Source organism: Oncorhynchus mykiss, chromosome 10, assembly GCF_057628025.1.
Source record: "Oncorhynchus mykiss isolate SJ-2025 chromosome 10, ASM5762802v1, whole genome shotgun sequence".
NCBI lineage: Eukaryota > Metazoa > Chordata > Actinopteri > Salmoniformes > Salmonidae > Oncorhynchus > Oncorhynchus mykiss.
Genome location: NC_143031.1, coordinates 16,856,094 through 16,877,500, shown reverse-complemented (window position 1 = coordinate 16,877,500; position 21,407 = coordinate 16,856,094). Strand labels below are relative to the sequence as shown.

Here is a 21,407-nt window from a genome sequence, read left to right as displayed (position 1 = left end):
TAGGCAGCACCAAGTCATTACAAAAAAAATTACAAGCATTGACAGGTCAGGGAATCAGCCTCAAAATCCTTCATCAGTGATTTAAAAACACCAATCGGGACAAGTTCTTCCTGTTTAAAAGTATTTTGTAAGGTGTTCCAAGACGATGGCGCAGAGTACATAAAAGCCCTTTTACCAAATTCAGTTCGGACATTTGGAACAGTTAGCAGGATAAAGTCCAGTGAACGAAGAGAGTACCCACCACATTTCTGAACAATAAAAATGCACAAATAAAAGGTAATAAACCCAAAATGGCTTTGTAAATAAAAGTATACCAGTGACTGAGCCTACGAGTGACTAGAGAAGGCCAGCCAACCCTGGTATACAAAGTGCAGTGGTGCGTAAGGGTTTTGCAGTTTAAATAAATCTCGAAGTGCCATGGTAAAGAGTGTCAATTGATCTCAAACACTGAGCGGAAGCATTCATATATAAAATATCCCCATAGTATAGTAAAGGCATAAATGTAGCTGATACTAGCCTCCTTCTGGCTTCAAAAGAAAAACAGGCCTTTTTCCTAAAATAAAATCCCAATTTCAGCTTCAATTGTTTTGTAAGTTGTTATAACGGGTTTCTTCATCCTCCTCCTCTGAGGAGTAGTAGGAAGGATCGGAGGACCAAAATGCAGCGTGGTATGTATCCATGATGTAATTTAATGGAACAATGAATACAAAATACAAAAGAACAAGAGAATCAAAATGAAAACTGAAACAGTCCCGAATGGTGCAAACACTGAAACGGAAAAATAATCACCCACAACTCAAGGGTGAAAACAGAACCAAGTATGGTTCTCAATCAGGGACAAAGATTGACAGCTGCAAATGATTGAGAACCATACCAGGCCAAACACAGAAATCCCAAATCATAGAAAAAAAGAACATAGACTGCCCACCCAACTCACGCCCTGACCAACTAAAACAAAAGGAACTAAGGTCAGAACGTGACAGTTGTTGAATATGCAATTTAATTAAAAGAGAGTCCGTCATCAATTCAAATTCCGAGATATTTATATGAGGTTACAACCTCAATCTCCTTGCCCTGATTGGTGAAAGGTTCAGAGGTCTATTTCTTGCAATAGAAAACACCATTAGTTTAGTTTTGTCAGTATCGAGGATAAGCTTCAATTGACACAAGGTATGTTGAACAGTATAAAAAGCAGTTTGCATGTTCGGGAATGCTTTTGTAAGAGACGAGGCACAACAGTAAATAACAGTATCATCAGCATAAAAATAAAGTTGTGCATTTTGGACATTTTTGTCTAAATCATTTATATAAATAGTGAATAAGAGAGAACCAAGTACAGAGTCTTGGGGCACACCATTAAAGACAGACAATTTAACAGACCATCAAATTGAGTGCACTGAGTTCTATCAGACAGATAGTTAGCAAACCATGCAACTGCATGCTCCGAAAGACCTGCAATGCCAATCGTCGGGTGGAGTGGTGTAAAGCTCACTGCCATTGAACTCTGGAGCAGTGGAAACAAGTTTTCTGGCTTCACTATCTGGCAGTCCGACAGACGAATCTGGGTTTGGCGGATGCCAGGAGAACGCTACCTGCCCCAATGCATAGTGTACCTGCCCCAGTGTATAGTTTGGTGGAGGAGGAATAAATGATCTGGGTTTTTTTTTCTTCATGTTTTCGTGCTAGGCCACTTAATTCCAGTGAAGATAAATCTTAACGCTACGGTATACAGTAACATCCTAGACAATTTTTTTATTTCCAACTTTGTGGCAACAGTTTGGAGTTGGCCCTTTTCTGTTTCTGTTTCTGTTCCCCTGTGCTCAAAGCGAGGTCCATACAGAAATTGGGTTTTTTGCATGTGGAAAAACTTGACTGGCCTACACAGAGTCCTGACCTCAACCCCATCGAACACTTTTGGGATGAATTGGAAAGGCGACTGTGAGCCAGGCCTAATTCCCCAATATCAGTGCCCAACCTCGCTAATGCTCTTGTGGCTGAATGGAAGCAAGTCTCTGCAGCAATGTTCCAACATCTAATGGAAAGCCTTCCCAGAAAAGTGGAGGCTGTTATAGCAGCAACAGGGGTGCTAAATCCATATTTACACTCATGAATTTGGAATGTGATGTTCGACAACCACATACTTTTGGCCATGTAGTGTACATGATCCCAGACACTGGACATTTTTTTTACTGAAAAACTGTGGGCATATTGTTCCATGTGGTACATTTTTTTAAACAACTGTTGTGGTAGTGTTAAAGATGTTTTATGTCATAACTTTTTTATGTTCTCAGAATGTTTATGCAGTGAACAGCTGTGTTTGTTATACCACCAGTGTGGTATGTGTGTGTACATGTAGGTGGGTAGGTGTGAGAGAGTATGTGTATGAGACAGAGATTTGGGGTCTGAGAGAAAGTGGGCAAATTAAAGTAATAGAAAAAGAGTTGTAAGAGCCTGGGAGAGATTAAGGATATTGCCATGATTACTTCATGCATGAGGGCAATGGCTCCATGATAAGCCTTTTACTTGGGTAAATGTCAACAATTTCAATCTGTGAAATCCTGCAATGGCATTTAGACGTATTCAGAACTCCAATTTGTAATCTAATTTACAACGTCTCAATTGGTTACAGCTTAACATATGATTTCTTTGAAATATTTATTTGACCTGAGATGATTTTTTTCATTAATTTCCTCCTTTTATCTATTAGGTTTCTCCCTTACAAAGCTCCAAACTATCTGTTTTCAAAGGGATCGTCGAAATGCCAATTCTGTAATTCTGAAGATCATACTAAAGTCAACTATGCTCTTGAATTAATTAACTTGACTTTGACTAGCCACAGGGTTATACACTCATCTTTGAGACAGCTCAGTTAAAAAAAATCAACCCCTACAGCCTATGAACCTATTCACAACATTTAGGACACCATTTGTTACAAAGCTATAAACCTCTCAGCCATTTGAAGTAAATGTAAATAATGGGTGTCAAGATTGTCCGTGCTGTAAATGGTACTGTAAAAGGTTTTCACTATTTACCATTCACCAGTTGTGTTCACCTTTGCATTAGCAAGGACACAGTTCAACATACAGTAAGTGTTAGCCTTGGTGTATATCACATGATGTAGACCTACCCGAGTTCAACTGCATGACGAAACCACCTCTGTACGATGCCTATATCAGGACAGCCTCAGTCTCATCAGGACTCCTAATATGGCCACCGTACCAATGTCTTTTATCCATGTCTTCCCAGAGTCCCTCCGATTGGCTGTCATCATAGGAGTGGCTGTGGGGGCATTCCTCGCCCTCATTGTCCTCATGGGCACATTGGGTGCCTTCTGCTGTGCTCGCTTCCAGAGGAGTAAGTGCATTTTAAAACCTATCCTTTCTGGGACAGCCAAAGTGTTCAATAGACACCCTTGGTTTCACAATCAAATGGTGTTGTTTTTTCATGTACAATCTATGCAGATCAAAGTGCTCTGTAGTGCTTAGAATGATTTGCATTGGAATGTTAAGCGTAATGGTTTTAGGATATCAACTCATCACTGTAAGAACATATGTCAAATCCTTTGAGAGGACACATTTTATGGGACAAAAATCTAAACCTGAAACTATGGTACTTGTATATTCATTCCTCTATTTAAATCATGTATACTATATATTGCCCAACATGCCCATTTTAGGACCGAGAAAGCTCTGAGTTATCTGCAACTAGATTCTAACATAATATTTCTTGCTTGACACTGTCTGACACCCAATTGTATAAATGTCCCATTAGATGGGAGCTAGTGCCTTAAAGGAGAATTAGATTGTTTTACAACCACATTGTTTTGTGTCAATGGCATGTTAAAGAAGGGTGCCGTCACCATTTTGTGATTTCACGTTTTTGAGAAACTTACCCCAAACAGAAAATCCCTTCCTCATCCACATTGTGTAGTATTGTGGCCCGAAAAAACATGGCTCCTAAAACACCCAAATACATAATTTAAGAAAGCTCTCATTATAGTGATGCAGGTCTTTAGATGTTGTACACATGAAATTGTGTCATTCAAAACTTTATCCGCAGCGTTATATTCCATTTTGTAGCGGCTCGGGCTATACCTCTCTGTCCAATCTATAAAGAACTGCTAAAATAAAGCAAACACCTGAGTACATAAAGGATATAAAGTATAAAGCATGCGGTTCTTCCACACATGAAGTTCCAGACACTATGCCAAAGACGCATTGAAGCTGTTCTGGCGGATTGTGGTGGCACAACGCCCTATTAAGACGCTTTATTTTGGTGTTTTCTTTATTTTGGCACTTGCATGTAGCAGCAGGCTACACAGAGAATGGAACAGCTGGATAGGGGAAACGTCTCGTGTCGTGCAAAAGGGAATATAACATTGCGGATAAAGTTTGTAATGAAACTATTTCCTGTGTAGAACATTGGAAGACCTGCCTCACTATACTGAGTGATCTAAAATAATGTATTTGGGTGTTTTTGGAGCATTTGTTCCTGTTTTTTCAGGGCCCCCATACTACACAACAAGGATGAGAAGGTGATTTTCTGTTTGGGGTACAGTACTGTAAAACAAAAAAAGTGAAATCACAAAAAAGGTGTGTGTACCCTTCTATAACATGCCATTTACATTACAAATAGAGATGTGGTTGTAAAAAGGCAAACTTCTCCTTCAAAGCAATATTCTTATCTGATATAAAACACAGCCTACACAGTGGAGTGTCGTGAAGGCTCCTCAGAGGAGGAAGGGGAGGACCGTACACTTCGTGATTTTCAGAAAAATAAAAGTTGTAAAACATTTAAAAAGTTATCTTTTTTTAGATACAACTATACTAAATATAATCACTTCACCAAATATTTGATTGAAGCATTCTACTTTGCAATAAAGGTCTACAGTAGCCTCAGCATCACTGTGTAGGGTAGCACCATGGTGTAGCCGGAGGACAGCTAGCTTCCATCAAAGGATCGGAGAATGACTCTAGTACTGAAATAATAAAATACAGCTAACTAGCACTGCAGTGCAAAAATTGTTGTGAGTAGTTGACTCAAAGAGAGAGAGAGAGAGACAATAGGTGAACAGTTTTGAACAAATTACACTGTACACTGTAATGTCACTGCATGATTGTAGCAGCTTTACTAACGTGTTAGTTATATTAGCTATGTTGACTACGACGTTACTTTAGCTAATATGGTGACAACAATGTAGGCTGTGTGTAGCAGTTATGATATTGTTTGGCTTGGAAAGGTTATTTCGCTTGGTCACATACATATGCATTGAAATCCACAAGCGACAAAGGGCAAAGGTGAGAGGAGGAGAGCGCATAGATGTGAGAAGGAGTACAACATGCCTGTTGTGAAAGCAAACTGTATTTACAGGGGGTATATACATTCCACCAATTATTTTCAAAAAAAAATCTTAAACAGAACAAAATGGGGATAAACACACCTGAATTTGTCCAATAGAAACTCTTGCTTGCAACTGTTGGACTAATGATTAAACCCTATATTAGCTAGATGCAGGCAATAATAATACAGTATAATGTCCATGTCACCTCAAATGTTTCTCTCGACCTGTATGCACCTACGTTGTAAACTTTCATTCATAGGCTAGGTTGTAGTAACCTTATGATGAGTATAGGGAACAGTTGAGGATCATGTAGTAGCCTAAACCTATCCATGTTACATTGAACTGGTTGAATGGAATAGGAATGATAGTCATCCAATATGCTGTAATAGAAATAAGGCCATGCTCATTAAAACCCCCAAATTGTCCTCCCCCCATCTTAAACGGCACTGACCGCCGCTGTTGAAGTGTAATGATACAGCGCTCATATATATATATACAGTCAATGTAGACTGCTGTTAACCATGTTGTTGTTGTTGTTGTTGTTTACCACAGAAGACGTTCACCTCGTCATGTCCTCCTTACCCGTATCCATCTCCTCTCGCCAGAGAGACCTGGCAAGCAAAATTAAAACAGAGAGTAAGTAACCCTTGTATATGATCTTACCATATCATAGGCTGTCGAAAAAAGTGTATTTCACTAGTGCCATGCATAAGTGCTACAGAAATATTAATGTGTATAATGTCCATGAATTACAGCAGTCACTGCTGTCTGTTTAAGGAATAAGGATCCTGCCAACATAAGGATATGATTGTATATGAAAGTTATCATCAATTTCAGTGACACTCAGGTATACAGTGCCCTTTATAATGTCCATAACACATAAATAAGCAGCACATGACACCTTATAATCGAATCATTCATAAATGCTTCTGGCATACCCTGTGTCAACTGCCGGCGGTTAATATTTACACACATTAGTATTTATGGTTAGGAGTAAAGCATTATGCATGTATTCAATGTATTCTTTGGCACACATAGCCCTAGCACTGAAGGGTTGCTCATTTTTAAGCCTATATCATTTTTCTATAAAGATTCATAATGTGGCTTAACTGGGTGACATACCCACCAATGTATTTGTTCATATTTATTAATATTTTACAGAGCATGGAATATGGTTATAGATGATTTGTGACCCATTTATGCAGTGCTTATGAAGCCTACATAAGATGCACTTCAAATAAAGCGGAACCCAGTTTTGTAATGAGCTGTGACTGCTGTGGGAGTGTAGAATAGTTCCAGTCCACCAAAGAACATGTTATGATGCTGATGCTGTCTGTGGTCTGGCTGTGGAGCTAAGGGACTCTCCAAGCTCCCATCAAGAGATCTAAGGGGCCACAGCTTTTAAAGCCGCTCGGATGTGGTATGATGCGGTGCCAAAGGACTTCTGTCAGTGGTGCCAATCAGTTTCCCTGTCTCTCTACAGACCTCAAAGGAGTGGGTTTGGCAAAAAACGACATCCGGGTGGAGATTGTTCACAAGGATCACAACTCAGCACGGGAAACAGAGGAGCACACAGCAATCAAGCAGATGATGGTGAGTTGAACGCTACTCTTCTCTCCTCCCCGCATGTCATTTACGAGTCCATCGATAGTACATCTGAATTGATTGAAAATGTTCTAATCAACAGTTCATTGAAGAACATTTTTCATTCTACAGTACATCTATCTACAGACTTACTTCAAACACAGTAACCCAAAGCTCTAATTTAGACATGGCATTTTACTCAGGGATGTAGCATTAAAAAATAAAAGTGGGTTAACCCTGAAAACAGACAACCATGCTTATTTAACGTAAATATGCAGGTAAATGCTATTAACCAAATAAAAACAGTGTTTGCATGCGTTTACCCTCCACTACACAGGCTGATAGTACAAGAATATCAAACAGCCATTCAGTGACATGTCTGCCCCCTTGGTGTCTCAGATTGAGCGTGGGGACTTCCAGGCACAGGAGTCTGTGCTGAAGCAGCTGGAAGTCCTACAAGAGGAAGAGAAGGAGTTCCAGCACATTAAGGTGGGCATAGAGCCAGGCATACACAAGGCAGTAATACAGCATTAGTAGGGATGTCCTAAAATGTGCACTGTACACTGCACTACAGTTCAAGGAAAAACATATATTATATTCAGTTAGTACTCCTATTCTGTTTCTTCTCTAGCACATTAAAGTGGGCACAGAGCCAGGCATACATGGGGCAGTGATACAGCATCAGGAATGTCTTAAAATGTACACCGTATTCTAGTTCTAGGAGGAACATGTATTCTATTCAGTTAGTACTCCTATTCTGTTTCTTCTTCTTTTTCCAAACATAATGGCTTATTGATGTTCTGCTCATATGTAAGGAATCTTAATTCAGTCACAATCCACATCTATTCTAAGGAGAATCTCTCTAGATCTACAGTACTGGAGTGTTCTGAAAATAACCAGTAGGAGTTGCATGAAACAAGGCTGCCTATTAAGATACCCATGAGCAAGTCAAGGTAGAGTAGAAGGGAGTACCTGCAAATCCTTTGTCGTGTATATTTTGGTTTCCCTATTATAGATAGACCACTCTCCCGCTTAAAACACACAATTTTCATTATATATAACTGAAAGTAGAAATATGCAGATTAAAGAATGGACGAGTGATTGAATTTCAAAGGGATTGAGGAGAAACTTCAAAAGCAGGTAGTGGTTCTTAATTCATTCTAAATTCCATTAGGCATCCGCAACCACGTTAGAGTTTCTGAATTGATGGAAAAGTTCATGTCTAAATTGGAGGCAATCTCTTCAATTCAAACATGATAAATTATTGGCTATGTCCCCCAATTATCTCTCCTTCCTCCCAAAGTGTGCACTTGTTCACTTCCCTTCACTGATTTGAAAAAAAATATGGTGGAAACTCTCACTGGGCCATATCTCCAGCAATCCAATGCCTTCAGATTTGTGGGAAGTAGTGAACAAGTGTACACTTCAGGATAAATTATATATTATTGGGATGCACCCATCTAATCTGATTGGCATGAACAAGTTCTGGAGGCACCTGGAGGTAAAATGAACATTACATAACTGTAAATATCTGTAAATAGCCCATCCAACTACCTACCTCATCCCCATATGGTTTTTATTGTCTTTTTTTTGCTCTTTTGCACACCAGTATTTCTACTTGCACATCATCATCTGCACATCTATCACTCCAGTCTAAATTTGCTAAATTGTAATTACTTTGCTACTACGGCTTATTTATTGCCTTACCTCCTTACGCCATTTGCACACACTGTATATAGATTGTTCTATTGTGTTATTGACTGTACTTTTGTTTATCCCACGTGTAACTCTGTGTTGTTGTTTTTTGTCGCACTGCTTTGCTTTATCTTGACCAGGTCGCAGTTGTAAATGAGAACTTGTTCTCAAATGGCCTACCTGGTTAAATAAAGGTGAAATAAAAAATAAACAAATTGTGGAGGCCAGGTCATCTGATGAAGCACTCCACTCCTCTTATTCTTTTAACAAGGCACACATGTTAATTGAAATGCATTCCAGGAGACCTCATACCTCATACCTCATACCTGATACCTCATTAATCTGGTTGAGAGAATGCCAAGAGTGTGCAAAGCTGTCATCAAGGAAAAGGTTGGCTACTTTGAAGAATCTCAACAACAACAAAATGTTTTGATTTGTTTAACACTTTTTTGGTTACTACATGATTCATGTGTTATTTCACAGTTGTGATGTCTTCACTATTATTCTACAATGTGGAAAATAGTTTTTTAAAAAGTAAGAAAAACCCTTGAATGAGTAGGGGTGTCCAAACTTTTGACAGGTGCTGTATATATGTGATGGGATGTGTAGACATTATGGACAGCATGTGGATAGAAAATTTAGTAGAATTGAATACATAGGATAGAATAGTATATATACAGCAATAGTTGAATAAGATGGCATCGACTAGACACAGTATATACATATGAAATTAGTAAAACAGTATGTCAACATTATTAAGGTGACCAGTGTTCCTTTATTTACTTGACCACTTATTCCATAGGGCAGCAGCCTCTTAGGTGCAGGTTTGAGTAACCGGGTGGTGTAGCCGGCTAGTGACAGTGACTATATTCAGTGACTATGTTCAGGGCAGGATACTGGGTGATGGCTATTTAACAGTCTGATGGCCTTGAGATAGAAGCTGTTTTTCAGTCTCTCTGCCCCAGCTTTGATGAACCTGTAATGACCTCACCTTCTGGTTGATAACGGGGTGAACAGGCGGTGCACCAGGTGGTTGATGTCCTTGATGATCTTGTTGTCCTTCCTGTGACATTGGGTGCTGTAGGTGTTCTGGAGGGCAGGCAGTGTGTCCCCGGTGATTCGTTGGGCAGACTTCACCACCTTCTGGAGAGCCCTGCGGTTGCGGGTGGTGCAGTTGCCGTACCAGGCGGTGATACAACCCGACAGGATTCTCTCAATGGTGCACATGTCATAGCTTGTGAGGGTCTTAGGGGCCAAGCCAAATTTCTTCAGCCTCCTAAAGTTGAAGAGCTGCTGTTGCACCTTCTTCACCACACTGTCTGTGTGGGTGGGCCGTTTCAGATTTTCAGTGATATGTACGCCGAGGAACTTGAAGCTTTTCACCTGCTCCACTGCGGCCCCGTCGATGTGGATGTAAGTGTGCTACCTCTGCTGTCCACGATCAGTTCCTTCCTTTTGTTGACATTGAGGGAGAAGTTATTTTCCTCCTGCCTATAAGCTGTCTCATCATTGTTGGTAATCAGGCCTATTACTGCTGTGTTATCTGCAAACTTGATGATGAGTTGGAGGCATGTGTGGCCACACAGTGTCACGCACTGACCATAGAGAGCTGTATATTCTCTATGTTGGTTAGGTCGGGGTGTGATTAAGGGTGGGTTATCTAGGGGAATTGTATATCTATGTTGGCCTGGTATGGTTCCCAATCAGAGGCAGCTGTGTATCGTTGTCTCTGATTGGGGATCATATTTAGGTAGCCATTTCCCCATTGTGCTTTTTGGGATCTTGTCTATGTATAGTTGCCTGTGAGCATTATTATAGCTTCACGTTTCATTTGTTCGCTTTGTTGTTTTGTTCATTGAAGTTTTCTATTCCAAAATATAGGATGGAAACCACGCTGCATATTGGTCTACTCCTTATGATGAACGTGACACACAGTCATGGGTGAACAGGGAGTACAGGAGGGGGTGGAGCACGCACCCTTGTGGGACCCTATGTTGAGGATCAGCATAGTGGAGGTGTTGTTTCCTACCTTCACCACCTGGGGGCAGCCCGTCAGATAGTCCCAGACACAGTTGCACAGGGCGGGGTTCATTCTCAGGGCCCCATGCTTAATGATGAGCTTAGAGGATACAATGATGTTGAAGGCTGAGGTGTAGTCAATAAACAGCATTCTTACATAGGTATTCCTCCTTTCCAGATGGGATAGGGTAGTGTGCAGTGTGATGGCGATGGCAATTGCATCGTCTGTGGATCTATTGGGGTGGTATGCAAATTTAAGTGGGTCTAGGGTGTCATTTAAGGTGGAGAGGATATGGTTCTTAACTAGCCTCTCAGAACACTTTATGGTGAAAGAAGTGAGTGCTACATGGCGATAGTCATTTAGTTTGATTACGCTTGCTTTCTTGGGTACAGGAACAAGGAACAAGCAAGTGAGGACAGCAGACTGGGATAGAGATAGATTGAATATGTCCATAAACACTCCAGCCAGCTGGTCTGAGCATGCTCTGAGGACCCAGCTAGGGATGCCATCTGGGCCGGCAGCCTTGCGAGGGTTAACACGCTCAAATGTTTTACTCACGTTGGCCACGGAGAACGAGAGACGGTGTATCGGTGACATTGTACTATCCCGAAAGTGAGCAAAGAATTTGTTTAGCTTGTCCGGGGGCAAGACATCAGTGTCTGCAACGTGGCTGGTTTTCCCTTTGTAATCTTTGATTGTCTGGAGTCCCTGCCACATTCGTCCCCTGTCTGTGCTGTTGAATTTCAACTCCACGTTGTCTCTGTACTGACGTTTTGCCTGTTTGATTGCCTTATGGAGGGCATAACTGCACTATTTGTATTCAATCATATTCCCAGTCACCTTGCTGTGGTTAAATGCAGTTTTTCTTGCTTTTAGTTTTGCGCGAACGCTGCCATCTATCCACAGTTTTTGATTTGGGTAAGTTTAAATAGTTACAGTGGGAACAACAACCCCTATACACTTCTTGATGAACTTAGTCACTGTGTCAGTGTATGTGTCAATGTTATTCTCAGAGGCAACCCGGAACATACAGTATCCCAGTCCTCGTGATCAAAACAATCTTGAAGCATGGATTCCAATTTATCAAACCAACGTTGAATAGACCTTAGCACGGATACTTCCTGTTTGAGTTTCTGCTTAACAATGGTCGAGAGTTTTTGAAGCGCGACTACTACAAGCAATGTGTTGACAGAATTTCGGTAGCATTTTCCTCATATTTGCTTTGTTAAAAATAAAGCTTAACTTCTTGTTAATCCAGCCCCTGTATCAGATTTCAAAAAGGCTTTAGGGTGAAAGCACACCATGCGATAATGTGAGAACAGCGCCCCGCATACAAAACCATGAAAAACATATTTCAACCAGACAGGTGCGACACGAAAAACAGAAATAGCGATATAATAAATGCCTTATCTTTGATGATCTTCTTCCGTTGGTACTCAGGTCTCAGTTACATCACAAATGGTCCTTTTGTTCTATAATGTCCTTCTTTATATCCATAAAAACTCAGTTTAGCTGGCGCTTCAGTCAATAATCCACCCAGTTTCCCTCCATCAAAATGAATACAAAATGAATCCCAAACGTTACTAATAAACTTTCCCGAACAAGTCAAACAACGTTTATAATCAAACCTTAGGTACCCTAATACGTAAATAAACAATAAAATTTAAGATGGAGAATTGTTATTGTCTTTACCGGAGAAAAATACCAAAGAACGGGCTCTCATTCACGCGCTTGGAAACACACCAGCCAAAATGGGAGCCACCTAGAAAAACTACAATTTCTGGCTCATTTATCCAAAAACCAGCCTGAAACTCTTTCTAAAGACTGTTGCCATCTACTGGAAGCCCTAGGAACTGCAATCTGGGAGGACTATAAAAGTTGTAGCCATTGAAAATGGTGGTAGGCTATTTTTTGGGATGGTTTGTCCTCTGGATTTTGCTTGCCATATCAGTTCTGTTATACTCACAAACATACTTTTAACAGTTTTAGAAACTTTAGAGTGTTTTCTATCCAAATCTGACAATTATTTGCATATTCTAGTTTCTGGGCCTGAGAAATAGGCCGTTTCAAATGGGTACGTGTTTTAGCCAAAAACGAAAATCCTGCCCCCTGCCCCCTACCCCCTACCCTCAAGAAGTTAAATTGCCAAACAGATCCAGTTTGGGAAAGTCCTATTTCTGGTCAGAATGCTGGTGCGTTACCGTCGCTCTGATATCCAAAAGTTCACAAAAAACATTCTGGGCTAGTAATGTAAGAAATAACAATAATAATACTGCAAAGTCGCTTAGGAGCTAGAGGCAGAGCTTCCATGTCTGTCGGCGCCACACTCAATCCCTTATTTTAGATGAACTATCCCTTAACCTTTCTGATCTCCCCATCCCGGATCCGGGATCGTGAATACAGACTCAAGCTCATTACCATAACGCAACGTTAACTATTCATGAAAATCGCAAATGAAATGAAATAAATATGCTAGCTCTCAAGCTTAGCCTTTTGTTAACAACACTGTCATCTCAGATTTTCAAAATATGCTTCTCAACCATTGCAAAACAAGCATTTGTGTAACAGTATTGATGGCTAACGTAGCATTTAGCATTAGCATTCAGCTGGCAACATTTACACAAAAAAACAGAAAAGCATTCAAATAAAATCATTTACCTTTGAAGAACTTCAGATGTTTTCAATGAGGAGACTCTCAGATAGCAAATGTTCAGTTTTTCCTGAAAGATTATTTGTTTAGGACAAATCGCTCCGTTTTCTGCGTCACGTTTAGCTATGAAAAAACCCCTGTATCCAGGATTGTGTAAATCTATCAGCAAGCTCATTAGCATAACACAACGTTAACTATTCATGAAAATCGCAAATGAAATGAAATAAATATGCCATCTCTCAAGCTTAGCCTTTTGTAAACAACACTGTCATCTCAGATTTTCAAAATATGCTTCTCAACCATAGGAAAACAATAATTTGTGTAAAAGTAGCTAGCTAGCGTTAGCATTTAGCGTTAGCATTTAGCGTTAGCATTAGCGTTAGCATCCAGCACGCAACATTAACAAAAACATAAAAGCCTTCAAATAAAATAATTTACCTTTGAAGAACTTCTGATGTTTTCAATGAGGATACTCTCAGTTAGATAGCAGATGCTCAGTTTTTCCAAAAAGATTCCTTGTGTATTAGAAATAGCTCCGTTTTATACATCACATTTGGCTACCAAAAAAAATCCGAAAATTCAGTCCTCAAAACGCGAACTTTTTTCCAAATTAACTCCATAATATCGACTGAAAACATGGCAAACGTTGTTTAGAATCAATCATCAAGGTGTTTTTCACATATCTCTTCATTGATACATCGTTCTTGGACACATGCTTTCTCCCCTGAATCAAATGGTAAAGTAGAAGCAGCTGGCAATTGCGCACCGAATTCGACGCAGGACACCAGGCGGACACTTGGAAAATGTAGTCTCTTATGGTCAATCTTCCAATGATAGGCCTACAAATACGTCACAATGCTGCTAAGACCTTGGGCGAACGACAGAAAGTGTAGGCTCATTCCTTGCGCAATCACAGCCATATAAGGAGACAATGGAAAACAGAGCTTCAGAAATTCTGCTAATTCCTGGTTGATGCATCATCTTGGTTTCGCCTGTAGAATGAGTTCTGGGGCACTTACAGACAAAATCTTTGCAGATTCTGAAACTTCAGAGTGTTTTCTTTCCAAAACTGTCAAGAATATGCATAGTCGAGCATCTTTTCGTGACAAAATATCGCGCTTAAAACGGGAACGTTTTTTATCCAAAAATGAAATAGCGCCCCTAGAGCTCTAACAGGTTAAAGCACTGATATGCAAATATAATGTGGGATATTGGAACTTCTAGGAAGCCAGACTTACACTTTCACATTCAAAGGCTTAACTCTGACTCTTTGACTCTGACTCTTATCTGTGAGGCGACCCCTTCTCCATCTCTCAGGTCAGACGTGTTATCTTCTCCTTCTCTCACGTCAGATGTGTTACCTTCTCCATCTCTCCGGTCAGATGTGAATCGCTAATATACAGTATATTCTCATAGAGCTTCCTCTTCCTGATGTCATCCTGCGAATTCAATTCCCACCCTTGAGATTCCGCCGCTTGAGGGACCTACCCTTTCTGTCTTGCCATCGCTAATAGAGTTCTTTGTAATAGCCTCCAGCCACAAGTACAGACAAAGATGTCTGCTTGCTCTGACAGCAAATGTTGTATTTTATCCATTTGAATGTTGGAAAGCAAAGTCTTTCTCCCTCCTCCCGGAATCTAACAATCAGTTCATTTCAAGAAAGGAAATGGAGTAGCATAAAGAGAGAAGAAAACACTTTACACACATAGGTTGTGACTGAAAATGAACTGGCTTTGCAATTATTCAACATATGCTGCTCCCACATGTGGAATCATTAAGGCTATTTAATTAGCTGATAAGAGGATTTATTCGTGTTAGTGGGAGATGACTATTTCACACCCCGAAAGCATGTTATCTATTTTTCACATGTCGCACACATCAGCCTGTTTCTTCGATGTCTCATCATTCTAATAAATAGCTGTTGATTTAGATATGAATTTGGTCACATTAATGCAAGTATTGGAATACATGACAAAACATAGGTGTTGCTTTGTCACAGCTTTAGACCACATAGAATTAGGGCATAAATACCTGTTGATTAAGCCTGGCAAAGTTTATACTCTGTTTATGCAGTTCGGGGTGACGTTTCCCCTAGGTACAGATCTAGGATCAATTTCCCCTCCCCCAATCTGAACCATAACCATTAGTTGGGAAATATACATCTGACCCAAGATCGGTGTCTAAGGGCAACTTTACCCTACTCCCTTTTTATGCAACCTTTTCATTGAAGAAACAGTTACGGAAACATCCTCACACGGGGCACCAATAATGTCCTTTTTGATTTATGAAAAATAAAACATATATATCTTGATGAGATAAGTATTCAACCCCCTTAGTCAATACATGTTAGATTCCCCTTTGGCAGCGATTACAGCTGTGAATATTTTGGGGTAAGTCTCTAAGAGCTTTGCACACCTGGATTGTACAATATTTGCCCATTATTCTTTTTAAACTTTTCAAGCTCTGTCAAGTTGGTTGTTGATCTTTGTTAGACAGCCATTTTCAAGTCGTGCCATAGTTTTTCAAGCAGACTCAAGTCAAAACTGTAACTAGGACACTCAGAAACATTCAATGTCGTCACGGTAAGCAACTTCAGTGTATATTTGACCTTGGGTTTTAGGTTATTGTCCTGCTGAAATGTAAATTTGTCTCCCGGTGTCTGCTGGAAAGCAGACTGAACCAGGTTTTCATTTAGGATTTTGCTTGTGCTTAGCTCTATTCCATTTCATTTTATTCAAAAATAAACACTCTAGTCTTTAACAATTACAAGCATATCTATGCATTGTCACTTTACCCTTACCTACATGTACAAATTAACTCCCCTAACCTGTACCCCCGCACATTGACATGGTAACAGTACCCCCTGTATATAGCCTCGTTATTGTTAAGTAATTTCATTGTGTTACTTTAGATTTTTACTTTAGTTTATTTAGTAAATATTTTCTTAACTCTTTTTCTTGAATTTCATTGTTGGTTAAGGGCTTCTAAGTAAGCATTTCACGGTAAGGTGACACCTGTTGTATTTGGTGCATGTGACAAATAACATTTTATTTGATATGCATAACATAATGCAGCCACTACCATGCTTAAAAATATAAAGAGTGGTACTCAGTGATGTGTTGTGTTGGATTTGCCACAAGCAAATGTTTTGTATCAGGACAAAAAGTTAATTTCTTTACCACATTTTTTGCAGTATTGCTTGTGCCTTATTGCAAACAGGATGAGTGTTTTGGAATATTTGTTTTATTCTGTATAGACTTCCTTCTTTTCACTCTGTCATTTAGGTTAGGACTGTAAAGTAACTACAACGTAATTGTCCCATCCTCAGTTTTCTCCTATCACAGCCATTAAAACTCTGTAACTGTTTCGAAATCACCATTGGCCTGGTGGTGAAATCCTTAAGCGGTTTTCTTCCTCTATGGCAACTGAGTTAGGAAGGATGCCTGTATTTTTGTATGGACTGGGTGTATTGATACACCATCCAAAGCATAATTAATAACTTCACTATGCTCAAAGGGATGTTCAGTGTCTGTTTTAATTTTTACTCCTCTACTAATAGGTGCCCTTCTTTGTGAGGCATTTGAAAACCTCCCTGATCTATGTGGTTGGATCTGTGCATAAAATGCACTACTTAGTTTAGGGACCTTACAATTAACTGTATGTGTGGGGTTACAGAGATGGGGTAATCATAAAAAAAAATAATGTTAACTACTATTAGTACATACAAAGTGAGTCCATGCAACTTTTAATGTGACATGTTAAGCAAATATTTACTCCTCAACATATTTAGACTTGCCATAACAAAGGGGTTGAATAATTGACTCAAGACATTTCACCTTTAAATGTTGTATTAATTTGTAAAAACTTAATTATGTTGGGGGGTATTGTGTGTAGATCAACATCTAAATTTAATCAATTTAACACAACAAAATGGGGTAAAAATCCAAGGGGTGTGAATACTTTCTGAAGGCACTATAGATGGTATTTATATTTCATCATTAAGTACATGTAGGCTATTTATAATAGAAACCTAACTCTCTCCTGTTCAAATGAGAGCAGATGTCTGGATCGTGAAAAGAGAAAATGAAGAAATTAGATGGTGCTGTTTGACATTTCCCCTGTTTGACTGATGATGACACAGATAAAGAAACAGATGTGCCTCTTTCAAACTGTAATCATTAATCTTTCAGTGAGTTATCGATTTGATCACAATAACAACTACCAAAACAGTAACTGCACTGCACTGACATGCCTTCCTGACATGCCTTCCATCTCCTGTCCTAACATTAACACATCTGTTTATGTCTTTGCCCCGTCTCCTCCACAAGGATCCAACAAATGGCTACTACAGCGTCAATACCTTCAAGGAGCACCATGGCACCCCGACTATGTCAATGGCCCCCAGCCAGACCGGCGGCGCAGAAGTCCGGAACCCTTCGGCTTCCTCTTCAGCCACCATGGGCAAGCAACGTGTGCCCACAGGCATGTCCTTCACCAACATCTACAGCACGCTGGGTGCCGGGCCCAACCGCCTGTACGACTACAGCCAGCGTTTCGTGCTAGGCATGGGCAGTAGCTCCATCGAGCTGTGCGAGCGTGAGTTCCAGCGGGGCTCGCTCAGCGACTCCAGCTCATTCATCGACACGCAGTGCGACAGCAGCGTGAGCAGCTACAGCAAACAGGACGGCTACGTGCAGTTTGACAAGGACAGCAAGGCCTCGGCCGCCTCCTCCTCCTCCCACTACTCGCAGTCGTCCTCGCAGAACTCAGACCTGACGCGGCCGCTGCAGAAACGCATGCAGACCCATGTGTAATGGCAGAAGGAGTTACAGTACGGATGGATCGGACAGGATGGGTCGAGGATAGCACCTTTGGACACTCTGAGGAACACTGCCTGACCGGTGTACAGTGCTATATTTTTGTTTGGTTTGTACTCTGGCCCTCTACTAATATGGACACTGTACGTACCATACTTTTTACATACACACAGTACATGTTCTTTTGATTACATGGGATAGACTGTATTATCCTTGAAACAAGCTCATCAACAAAAAAAACATCAAAAGAATATCATAACCTTCAGAGCCACAATTGGTCGAAAAAGATGCCAATCAATGTCCACTTTCTCAATGAACATTGCTCTGCTGTTGACCCCTATTCTGTTTCGACTAGTGGACTTCCTCAAAACGTGCAGATGTAGGTATTATTCACACATCTGTGTGGAAGAATTCCAGTATTGTAAAAAAGTTGCTGTTTATCATCTAAAAAGACAAACTGTTGGGACTATGTTCAGCTGCCCAGTTGGGGTTTGAAGCACAAAGGGGTATTGTTAAAAACTGCCAGAGGCATTTCTTGTATCCGAGGGAGAAAAAAACCTTAGATGAATAATGAAACCTCTGAGGAAAGATGGAGGGAGCGGCAGGCTATGTAATGAAAAGGAACACCTTGCCAACTGACTGAAGGACTGACCTGCAGGTCTAATATCTCTACACCTGGACTACTTTAATACTCAATGGATTATACATTTTGGTTATCTAAGTATATTCTATATTTTGCTCCTTTACTTTGGACTAACGGAGATGTTTTGCCTTTTTGATGTATGCCTTGTGAAAGTTCACTACTGAGTCACAGGTCACAGATAAATGCATGGAGAAGTGGATGTGTCATACTGTTGTACTACTTCACTTGAGCTAACGTATCAAATGCTTTGTTCACTCACAAACTGTTGGTTTCTTTCTTATGGTCAAGGACATCTGTACTTTCCCATTCAATGTGTGACACTTGCAGCTTGATCGTGTGTGTGTGAGCAGATAGCTGTGGAGCCAAATACAGTGTTATTGCTGCCGGAGCTGTTCTCATTTTCGTGGCTTGCCATACTTAGCTGATATTGTGTTGTTTACACTGGAGCTCTGTAAATCCAGCATTTTTGTGTACTGTGATTTGACTACTGAATGACAGGGATAAAGATAAAGTTACTTTTTTCTGTCTGTCGTCTCTGTGGTTACAGTTACTCAGTGCCCACCGTTTTTAGTGAGACACATTGTTCTGTCTCAAATGGTACTATTTAGCTTGAAAAGAGATGATTAGGTGGTTCTGTTTAACTGGGGTGACAGGGTAGCCTAGTGGTTAGAGTGTTGGACTAGTAACCGGAAGTTTGCAAGTTCAAATCCCTGAGCTGACAAGGTACAAATCTGTCGTTTTGCCCCTGAACAGACAGTTCCTAGGCCGTCATTGAATATAAGAATTTGTTCTTAACTGACTTGCCTAGTTGAATAAAGGTAAATAAAATTCAAAACTATAGTAGGATCTTGAAGATTTGCACTCGGAGTTGTCGGGAATAGAGGTTGTTTGGAACACAAATGTCTGTAACTTTGAATTTCACTTAAAAACGCATCAACCTTTAGAAAATATATATTTATTGCATATTTAGACATGTTTTCTTTTACATATCCCAGTTTGATATTGCCAGTTCAGTTGAGTGATTAATCTGTAACATTAAGATTTGTGTCTATGAGGTCCTACTGTACTATGACTTCTTTAGATAATTACTATTGGTCAATATAACTCAATATGATATGAACTAATCAGGGCCTGTATGTTTCAGTGCAAAAGCAATATTACTTTCGTAACTAGTCAAGTCAAATTATTATTTACAATGACATCGTAGGAACAGTGGGTTAACCGCCTCGTTCATAATGACTGATTATCATATGCCTTATGACAGAGAGGAAGGCTGTCATTATATGGACACCATGGAAGTGACTTTGTATAATAACTGTACAGTAAGCAGAGAAATTCAGTGGTCTGTGGTCTATTGTCGTATTACAGAGTATGTTGTCTATCATTAAAGAGCCTACATTTCAGCAAATCTTGCTGAGATTCAAACAAGTTCCGGTGAGACTGATGCTGTCCTAATATGGACAACCTACAGTGCCTTGCGAAAGTATTCGGCCCCCTTGAACTTTGCGACCTTTTGCCACATTTCAGGCTTCAAACATAAAGATATAAAACTGTATTTTTTTGTGAAGAATCAACAACAAGTAGGACACAATCATGAAGTGGAACGACATTTATTGGATATTTCAAACTTTTTTAACAAATCAAAAACTGGAAAATTGGGCGTGCAAAATTATTCAGCCCCTTTACTTTCAGTGCAGCAAACTCTCTCCAGAAGTTCAGTGAGGATCTCTGAATGATCCAATGTTGACCTAAATGACTAATGATGATAAATACAATCCACCTGTGTGTAATCAAGTCTCCGTATAAATGCACCTGCACTGTGATAGTCTCAGAGGTCCGTTAAAAGCGCAGAGAGCATCATGAAGAACAAGGAACACACCAGGCAGGTCCAAGATACTGTTGTGAAGAAGTTTAAAGCCGGATTTGGATACAAAAATATTTCCCAAGCTTTAAACATCCCAAGGAGCACTGTGCAAGCGATAATATTGAAATGGAAGACCACTGCAAATCTACCAAGACCTGGCCGTCCCTCTAAACTTTCAGCTCATACAAGGAGAAGACTGATCAGAGATGCAGCCAAGAGGCCCATGATCACTCTGGATGAACTGCAGAGATCTACAGCTGAGGTGGGAGACTCTGTCCATAGGACAACAATCAGTCGTATATTGCACAAATCTGGCCTTTATGGAAGAGTGGCAAGAAGAAAGCCATTTCTTAAAGATATCCATAAAAAGTGTTGTTTAAAGTTTGCCACAAGCCACCTGGGAGACACACCAAACATGTGGAAGAAGGTGCTCTGGTCAGATGAAACCAAAATGGAACTTTTTGGCAACAATGCAAAACGTTATGTTTGGCGTAAAAGCAACATAGCTCATCACCCTGAACACACTGTCAAACATGGTGGTGGCAGCATCATGGTTTGGGCCTGCTTTTCTTCAGCAGGGACAGGGAAGATGGTTAAAATTGATGGGAAGATGGATGGAGCCAAATACAGGACCATTCTGGAAGAAAACCTGATGGAGTTTGCAAAAGACCTGAGACTGGGACGGAGATTTGTCTTCCAACAAGACAATGATCCAAAACATAAAGCAAAATCTACAATGGAATGATTCAAAAATAAACATATCCAGGTGTTAGAATGGGCAAGTCAAAGTCCA

At 40.2% G+C, this 21,407-nt stretch overlaps 1 protein-coding gene across 1 annotated transcript in view; it reads left to right on the top strand.

The window, feature by feature from the left end:
* Nucleotides 1-19,277, top strand: part of kirrel3a (kirre like nephrin family adhesion molecule 3a) — a 275,985-nt gene extending 256,708 nt beyond the window's left edge. Inside the window, exons 12-16 of the mRNA XM_021617614.3 lie at nt 3,247-3,354; nt 5,894-5,977; nt 6,825-6,934; nt 7,325-7,414; nt 17,619-19,277. Coding sequence (XP_021473289.3) covers nt 3,247-3,354; nt 5,894-5,977; nt 6,825-6,934; nt 7,325-7,414; nt 17,619-18,104 — 878 coding nt within the window. The 3' untranslated portion in view covers nt 18,105-19,277. The remainder of the gene's footprint in view (nt 1-3,246; nt 3,355-5,893; nt 5,978-6,824; nt 6,935-7,324; nt 7,415-17,618) is intronic.
* Nucleotides 19,278-21,407: the final 2,130 nt, after the last annotated feature.